This window comes from Phalaenopsis equestris, unplaced genomic scaffold (assembly GCF_001263595.1).
Source record: "Phalaenopsis equestris unplaced genomic scaffold, ASM126359v1 Scaffold000150, whole genome shotgun sequence".
Classification (NCBI taxonomy): Eukaryota; Viridiplantae; Streptophyta; class Magnoliopsida; order Asparagales; family Orchidaceae; genus Phalaenopsis; species Phalaenopsis equestris.
In genome coordinates this window covers 410,533-420,328 of record NW_018164592.1, presented here as the reverse complement: position 1 = coordinate 420,328, position 9,796 = coordinate 410,533, and the positions used below count along the sequence as shown (strand labels likewise).

Sequence of the window (9,796 nt, the reverse complement as noted above, 5' to 3'; positions counted from 1 at the left end):
GCGGCTCGTTTCCAGCCCACCCTCCAACTGCGGAGCCAAAAAGCTTTGATCCCTTTAGCGAAGCACTAAATGAACATTTTTGTGCAGAAAAATAGTTAGCCCTTTAAGAGCACCTGCAACTGCGGAGCCAAAAAGCTCTGATCCCTTTAGCGAAGCACTAAATGAACATTTTTGTAATCCTGTACTCCAATACATGCACTTAAAAATAAATTGAAGAATCTTAAAAATACTGAATCGAACGCTCATCTGCCCGGACAAAAAAAACACATTCCTGTAGCCTTCCATTAACGCTTCCCAACCTCAGATTCAAATACCATCATCATACGGAACGGAGTCGAAATCCAGCCACATATCTCCGTATATAAATTCCGAAACCGTAAAATTATACGCGTCATCATACTCCATCAAGTGAAACCCTGGCCACGCAACTCTGTTCTCCGTCGCCGCTCCCGGCCCAAAATTCATGTACTCCCCGTAATACAACGTATCCAATCCCTCCTCCCCCCGCTCCTGCGACCACTTCGTCCACCCCGCCGGATCCACGTGTCCATCAATAAAAGATTCAATAAACACCGTCGTCGAATACAGCCGCCACGGTCTCCCCAAATAGGTCTTCGTCCCCCCTTTATCCGACGCGAGGTCCTCTGATGCCAGCACGGAGCAGTTTTGTATGGAGATGCCGGTGCTTTCGTTGGGATCGTCGCGGGACTGCGCGGTGACGATGTTAGATTGGCCAGGCATGGGCTTCTTGGCGATGAGGTTGCAGGCTTGGAAGACGGCGGCGGCGTTGCCGAAGATGAAGTCGACGGTGCCGAAGACGTGGGTTTCGCGGTAGAATTGGCGGAAGGAGTGGACGTAGAGGGTGTCTTGGTAGCCGTCGATGGTGCAGAGATAAACGGCGGAGAAGTCGGCGTTGATGCGCAGGGCAACGGCTTGGCCTTTCGTCGGACCGGCGGTGTTTTGGAAGGTTAGATCACGGGCCAGGAATCCTTGTCCGGAGACAGCTGCGGGTTATATCGGAAAACAATTAAGGCTTGCAAAGAAGCACTGTTATTTGTTTAATAGTAATTTATCGATGGCTAACAGGAAAAAGCGAGATGAAGCTTTAATTCAACCACGAGGAAAAGGTTGGCATGCTAAAGTTATTCAGTGTCGACAAAGAATTAAAGCTAGGAAAATCTACAACTAAAAGCCAAGTGATCATAATTAACCCAACATATGATCAGGAATTGGTTGAAGAAATTAAGTATTGTGTTCCTCTAAACATAGGAGGACAAAGGTATTCCAATGGAGAACTACTTAGCAACAAAAGAAAAAGATGTAAATTTAGTCCAGACTTGTCAGTTTTGAGTGAACTTCATAAAATCAAATGTGTTTTTATATTAATTTTTTATGAGAGAAGATGTAAATTTAACGAGCGTGTTATTAAAATTTCGCAACGATACAGATGTTAGAATCCAATTACATAAATATTTTAAGTAAATTTAAATGGCTATCTTGTGACGCCTGCAGTCAAAAGGAACCAATAAAATATAGGTGTAATTTTATGCATATCATTCATTCTTACCATTTTGTAATACAATTTTAACCTAATTTTTTTTTCCAAAATACTTCCTATTTTATCATGACAACCATAAATAGTCCAAATAATAATTTATTTCCTTTTTAATAAATACTAATGTTGAATCCAAAAATATGCAGAAAAAAGCTCAAAGTATGTAGTGTTCTATAAGAGAGAGAGACAGAGTGAGTAAAGGAGCATTAAAAGATAGTCTACCTTTAATTCATGACATATCTTTAATTCATGACATGGACGCCTTATTTATAGAAATATGTTACAGTTATTACAAAATTACAAGTCAGCCCCCCTCATTTTTAGGAATTTTTGTTTTAGTGATTACAAGTATATTAGAGTATAATAAGGCTAACGAATATATTTGGCCTACGAGAACTCAGCCGATCGTTCGCTATGCTTTAACTTCATTGGTACAAGGTTCGGGACTAAGTAACTCGTCCATCGGCTTTGGAGTCGATCGTCGTTCTATAGGAAAATTTTCGTTGCATTTTTCTGATTGCCTGATCTCAACGCCTTCTCCATTAGCATCCAATCCTTCAGTCGTCAATAAGAGTTTGATCGATTGTTTTTCGCTACCAAAACATTTGTATGCCTTGAGATTTCTACTGACATCTTTTTCATATACATATTTAGTCCTTAGATTCTCTTGTTCCTCAAAAGCTGCACAATACACGAGGAGAAATTTTTTTTTTAACATATATGAAATAATTAAATGACATTATTTCAAAATAATGAACTTTCTTAGATTTGTGTGCTCAAACCATTATAAATAGGACTTTGGGAAAGGAAATTTATGTCTCCTTTCCTTTTCTTCCCTCAAGGAGACGACGACGAAGGAATTATTGAAGTTATGGAGAGAGTTGAACAAGTGGAGAAGGAAATTGTCCTATCTCGTGAGGAATTTGCAGTCTTCCGAGTGCATATGCTTGCCGATTGCGGGGAAGTCATGCGTCGGTTTTTGGACTATCGGTCGTCAGATAGGTCCTCCTCGCTCAGCCAAGGGATAGCTAGAATGTCCTCTTAAGTCTGGGCAGAGAGTTTATGTATGAACGACTTCGTCACCGAGGGCTTGTCTCGGACAAAGCCACGAGCGATTGCTTAATTATATTTTTCCTCTCTCAGTCGCAACTGAGAGTTTGGTGTGATTTTCCCATCTTTTTTGTGAATAAATAAAAAAAATGCAATAAAATAATGCATTTTCTATTTTTTGTAATGATTACTTGGGTAACGTACAGTTCTGTCAAGTCAATTTTATCGACGGCGTTTCAGCTTCCTATGCGTTCCCCTTTCACGTATATATATGAACGTGATTGTGCGGAGGCTTAGAATCCTTGTCCTTTTCCCTTTTCCTCTTTCTCTTTTTCTCAGGGTTTCACTTCCCTTTCTTCTTTTCTCTGGGTTTTTTATTTCCTTCCTTCTCTTCTCCTTTCTCACATAGTATCATAGGCTCCATAGTTCGGAAGTATTCTCAGGAGTCATTTGGCTCGATTCCTGCTACAAAGATTCGGTCCTCTCTGCGGCGAACATAGAAGAGAACCAATATTGTTATGTTATGGATCCTACGATTCTCCTGCAACTGGACCCTAGCCACAAACGGGCTACGAGTGATTTTTCTCCTTAGTCTTTTGTAAAGATCATTTTAAGATGGGTCCTTGATTGTCATTTTGTCGAGAGTTACGGTCGATTTCAAGCGCTATGAGATCATTCATGCCCAGGTTGTTCCAAAAACAATCGTCACCATTATGACTTATGTGTTCTTTTGTCGGAGGAAGAGATTCCCATGGTCGATCAAACTCTTCAACAATTTCTCTTCTTTTCAGGTAAGTCGTGATGGATATATTCAATTTGTTTTAGGTCCTAAGATTCAATTGTAGGGACTTGAAAAAAAGGTAAAGCATTGGAAGACAAAGTTATTTGTAGCCTCGTGTGATGACAGATGGAGGATCTACACATCTCCAACAGAGTGTGAGGTGAAGAAAGTGAAAACCTTACCAGGGAGCGTTCATGACCATTGGGCACTGATTGAGGGCCAACACCTTTATTTGTTTCAATGCTTGAACTGCAGCGTAATCGAATGCATGATTCCTCTGGATGGTGTCTTTACCATGACTAAGGATATGTGGAGATCGACTAACAATAAAGAGGTTGCTCAGGAGGAGCTACTGAAGAGAGGGTGGCTTCGAAGAGGCCTCGGGGTAGAGGTGGGCTTCCCCCACTCGGCAGAGGTAAGGGTCAGTCTGATTCTGTTAGGTTGGTCGAGGGTGATGCTGGAGGTTGCTATTACCTATTTTCTTATTTGTTTATGTGTGAAACGTATTATTGTGGCTCTTATATGACATGCAAGATTATGCAGAAGGAATTGGGAAGGACTTCTATCTCCAAGCTTTCCCAACTCCAGAGATTCACCAGTGCATCCGTCAGCTAGAGTAGTTTTGGCGGCGACGGGGTAGACCTCGTTCATATCTTTGCAGGAGCGAGGGGTGGCGAGTCGCATCTCTTGTCCTATCTTTTTGGGGCTAATTCTGAGAAAAGGCGAGGGGTTGTAGATCGATAGTGAATGACGTTCCCTGCATGGAAGGAAAGGCTCCTGTCCCTTATATCGGATTGCCTTCACCTTGAGTGCAAAGGGGGGCAGTTCCGCTTAAGTAGACATTCTCACACGATCACGAATTTGATGTTTGGACGAGCAGCCACTATGCTCTCATCGACAGGGAGATCGAGTGATTCCCTAACACTCCTTTGAATGGGGACTACCGATCAATTTTGATGTACTTCTTCCGGTCTCCTGCCTTCAAGAAAAGCTTGACATCGATAGGCAGAAGAGATATGTTCCAAGCGGTGGATCGATATCATGCCCTCGCCTGGCAGGCTTGGCACTTCTAGGTCCTCCTTTTAGATAAAGTCGAGAAGGATGTCGGGAGATCTGCTTCGTTAATTTAGAAGTGGAAACGAAAAGCTGCTATGGAGGAGAGACTGAGACTTTCTGTCAAGGAGAGAAAACTTGATGCTCAACAACATAAATGCGAAATTGAAAGGGAAGTTGTCTTCAATGATAATCTAGAAGGCATACGTCAAGGGTCTTTCTCGCCAGATCACAACCTTACCTCCCCTGCGATTGAAAGATTTGTCAAGCATAAATTGGTCGATCCCAAGTGACAAAAGATGGAAGAGTTTGACACGCTTCTTTCAGACTTGGAGGTTGGAGAGGAATCAACACACGGGCAGTCTGAGGGTGCTGAAGGTATGGAAGGAACTTGGAAGACCGACTCTTGTGAGTCTTCAAATGTTCAGGGTTAAAGTGGTCCCTTTTATATCTTTTTGCTCTTTTTTTGTTTAAAATTTTGTTGTAGATCGTTATTTGCAATTGTAATTGAACTTTAATGATATATGGAAACTTTTGAGACCAGGGGCTTCGTCACCCCGACCTTTTCTCTTTCATCTGGTGATTGTTGGAATGTATAGATGATCTCAATAGTTATGAGTTGTTGACGAGTGTGCATGTACTACGTATATACGGTCGCAATACATCACTCACAGAGTTTGTCACTGCCGAGTGTTAACGTTGTAGTTTGTGTGCGGGACGATAATTTATGCAGCCCTTGTAGAGCTTGTCGCTGTCGAGTGTCAATGTGTCCTATTGGTCACAGGCGATCGTTAGACAACCCTTACTGAGCATGTCGCTGTCGACTGTCGATACATCACATAGGCTACGGGCAATAGCACCCCTTCCAGAGCTTGACGCTATCGGGTCTAACTATGTAGTTTGTGCGCAGGACAATCATTTGCGCACCCCTCGCAGAGCATGTTGTTGTTGGGTGTCGATTTGTCCTATAGGCCACTGTTAATCGTTAGAAACCCCTCGCGGAATTTATCGTTGTCGAGTGCTAAATTTGTAGTTTGAGCGTAGGATGATCGTTTGCGCACCCCTCATGGAGCTTATTGTTGCTAGATGTCGATTCGTCCCATAGGCCACGAGTAATTGTTAAGCATCTCCTGTGGAGCTTGTCGTTGTCGAATGCTAACTTTGTAATTTGGATGATCGTTTGCGCAACCCTCGCGAAGTTTATCATTGTCAAGTGTTGATTCGTTTCACAGGCCACATGCGATCGCTAGACACCCTTCGCAGAGCTTGTCGTTGTAGGGTGCTAACTTTATAATTTCGATGCAAGACGATAATTTGCACACCTCTCACGCAGCTTGTTGTTGTCGGGTGTCAATTCGTCCCATAGGCCATGAGCGAACGTTAGACACCCTTCGCGGAGCTTGCGTTGTCGAGTGCTAACTTTGTAGTTCGGGCACGATCATTTGTGTACCCTTTGCGGAGCTTATTGTTGTTGGGTGCCGAGTAGTCTCATAGGTCAAGGGCAATTGTTAAATGCTTCTCGCGTACTTTTTTGCAGTCACATGCCAATTTTGTAGTTGGGTGCATGATGATCATTTGTGCAGCCCCAGCGGAGCTTGTCGTTTTCGAATGCTAATATGTCCCATATGCCTCTTTTCACATGGTCACTTCTACGAGCGTAATAGTTTCAATTCCCCGAGTGTCAAAAATTAGCGAAGAAAATATTATTTGGGAGATTTTGGACTTATAAACCACAAACTATTGGATGTATGTAAAAAATAATTTCCTACATTATATGGAGGGATTTTGAGAGTAAGAAGGTGTTACACAAAATCATGGTAGCGTTTCTTTAGCAAGTAGGAATGATTTTAAGGGAAAAACTTCTTTAGATTGTCATTGCTCCAAGTTCGAGGGACATCATTTCCCACAAACATTTTCAGCTTATATGCCGCGGGCTCATTTCTCTATTGGATGATGTAGGAGTCATTTCATGTCTGATCTAACTTTCCGATCGCTTGTCCCCTGATGGTTTTTAGTAATTATAAGAACATTAGAGTATAATAAAACTGACAAATATATTCGACCGATGAGAACTATGTCGACCGTTAGCCACGCCTTAACTCCATTGGTACATGATTTGGGACTAAATAACTCTTAGATCAGCATTGAAGTCAATCACCGTTCTATAGGAAATTTTTCGCTGCATTCTTTCGATCACCCGACCTCAACACCTTTTACGTTAGCATCCAATCCTTTGGTTGTCAATAAGACATCTAATCGATCGTTCCTCGCTCCGGAACTGTACTGTCAACTGTTCTGTCCGTTTTTCGATCATCCGACCTCAACACCTTTTACGTTAGCATCCAATCCTTTGGTCGTTAATAAGACATCTAATCGATCGTTCCTCACTCCGGAAAATTTACTGTCCGTTTGCCTTGTGATATTTTTCATATACAACTAGGATGTAATTACTTTTTTTTATATTTCCATAGGTCTGAAATTTTAATAATACATATAGGGGGGAAACAGAACTAGAAAGCATACTTAAATATAACACGTCAGTGTACCACAGTCAACAGAAGAAACAAACAAACGACGAGGGGAAGTGTATCGACATATTCAGATCACGTGAGCGCCATATTTCTAAATTGCTACATGACAAGGAATCTAAAAAGAGATAGAAAGATGCATGATCGATTGATTTCTCACCGACGGTTGCCGACCGAAAAGTAGTCCATCCATCGCCGACGCTCCGGTTGCCTTTAATAAACGTCGCGTCGCTGCCCTCCCCCAATAACGCTATGTTCGTCTTATAGTTTGGAATCTCTACGTTCTCATTGTACACCCCCGATCTCACCACAATAATCGTGAGATCCGCGCTGTTATTGGGTGCGAACGCTACAGCTTCCCCCACCGTGCTGAAGTTCCCGCTTCCGTCTGCCGCCACCGTTAATACCGACGCCGTATCATACCCACTGTAATCTCCGCTATCCAACAGCAGCTTTTCCTGAGTTCTAAGCCATCCCGGCGAAGGCTCTGCCTCCAGCTTCCGGCCTCGACGCCCATGGTTGCTGGAACTGGATACGAGGGAGAGGGAGTTGCTGACGTAACGGTACGAGTTGGTCAATGCATTGACGAGCGCGGGTACCTGCGCGCCCCTCGCGCCGGCAAGACCTTCAAGGCAGGTTTCTTTGTTGGTTAAGGAAGCGCTTAGATGAGCCTGAGCTTCGGCGACAGCTTTGGCTGAGGTGGAGGAGCTTAGAAGGGAGGAGGAGCGGTGGAGGGAGGAGAGGGTGGAAGAGTGGAGCTCGCCGCAGTCCTGAAGAGCGCCGCGCTGGGCTTCGAAGATGGAATGGGAGCTTAGAAGTGGTGAGATGTTTGAAACAGCGGAGACGGCGGATTCGAGCGAGTGGAGGAGGATAGAGAGGAGGGTGGGGTTGATGGAGATGGAGATGGAGAGTTTGAGGGAGTCAAGGCAGAGTTTTGGGAAGGGAGTGGATTTGCAGATGGTTAGCTGATGGTCGCTTGAGTTATTGGTGGTTGGAGTGGCGGAGGATGGACGGGAGAAGAAGAGGAAAAGAATGAGAAGAAGGGCGATTGGAGATGAAGCCATGAGAGGGTATGTTGATTTCAGCCGATGTAATCGGGAAATGAGCCGGATATTTAATTGATCAAATTACAGATTTCGAGCCCGTGAGGAAAGTTAAGTAAATGCAGAAAGAAGAAGGATAAGTGCGGCAGGTGGGTGTTTTACGGAAATGGCTAATTTTTGGGGGAGGATCGAGGATTTATTGGATTTGGGTGAGAGCGGAGAAAACTGGTACTTGGTGGACTTGGATCGGAAAACATAGGTCGCCTTCAGGACGGTGACCAAATTCTTAAGCTTAATGAATCCTGAGGTAACTAACATGGTCGTTAATGATTCGGTCTTCGAGCTGATCTGATTCGGTTTTAAGTCCGTCTGAATTTGTCTCCAAACCGGAGGGAGCCGACCCGGTACAGAGGTCGTGGCCTAACTAATGGGAAGATCAGTTTAGCAAATATCTTCAGATGTCTCCAGAACTATAAAGACCACTTATTGGAGATCGGACTTCTAAAATAGCTGATTAAATTAAACTGACCAAGTTAAAGCTCGGTCGGCCGAGCCAAGCCAACTAACTTGACCTGATCGAGCTAGAAAACTGCCAAATAATAAATTGTAGCTTATAAAATATCAAAAGCATCCCAGTGTAGTCCCCATCCAGATAAATAGGGACAAAAATGTAATATACTTATTATATTAAATACTCTATAAATTGGGGAAGCTTTTATTGAAGAGAGGTTCCACTATTTTTAATGATCAATGGAAATATTATAGCTCTACATAGAAATCATTTCTGTCCCTCTTATCTTTCTACTCATCTCAAGCTCTATTTTTTTATGTGATTAGCAGAATGAAATTTGAATATCTCATGAGATAATTTCTTAGTCCAACATTTATGCAATTTTTCCACATAGCATTTTGCTTGATACTAATAGTTCATTTCTCTTATATTCTATTACAACATTCTGAGGGTCATTTACCGACATGCCTCCCAATTTCCATGTGTTTACATATCTAATAGCTTAACTTTGCTTTTCATATTTCTACCATCCAAATCTTTAGCATCCATAAAAATACCTTTATTTTAACTTTTGAAAAATTAAATACACTTTTTTTGTACGAGTAAGGCGGCAATTTATGTAAAAAACGAAGTTTATGTACTAAATGTGTAAATACATAAGAATTGAGGTATGTATGTAAACCTTCCCCCTTTAATTGGAAGTGAAAAACTCCTACCAGCCGAATCATTTCAATTGAGTATAGATTGTCATTTTTTTCTGCTGATATTTTCATTTAAAAAGCATCGTGGCTCATTCAGGCTACTCTAAAATTATTTAAGAGCATATTTTAGTATAATGCTAAGATGTTGAACACCAAATTCACCTGTCACTACAGATGTTTTAGTATATATATTTTTTGATCCGACCTTCAGCTAATTTGATAAAATCTAAACTTGCTTATTTCGGTACTTCAATTTGAGTCGATATGAGCTAGAAAATAAACTAATTAAAAAGAATAACATGATTGCACATGTAAATTGATGAACATTATGCAGAATAATTTTTATTTAGCGTATTCAAATATTGTTTATGTTTTTATAAGAGTTATGATTGTTGTGTTCTAGATATTATCATCCATTATTCAAAGATGAACGAAATATGTGAAAAAAAAAAAACTATTTATGATGGTTTGCAGAGGATAAAAAAGTACCATAAGTAAAGTGTACATCGAACATATGATCACACAAATCTTGAGAAAATTCAACGGATCACACTACAAAAATACCAAATGACTA

The 9,796-nt window shown here is 41.7% G+C and overlaps 1 protein-coding gene across 1 annotated transcript; it reads right to left on the bottom strand.

Moving 5' to 3' along the window:
* Positions 1-88: 88 nt before the first annotated feature.
* LOC110021860 (probable pectinesterase/pectinesterase inhibitor 12) lies at positions 89-8,498 on the bottom strand. Its single transcript, XM_020720543.1, has 2 exons — positions 7,128-8,498; positions 89-1,004 (listed from the first exon to the last, which is right to left on the bottom strand). The coding sequence occupies exons 1-2, from the start codon at positions 8,029-8,031 to the stop codon at positions 307-309; spliced, it is 1,602 nt and encodes a 533-aa protein (XP_020576202.1). The 5' UTR covers positions 8,032-8,498; the 3' UTR covers positions 89-306.
* Between the last annotated feature and the right edge of the window lie 1,298 nt (positions 8,499-9,796).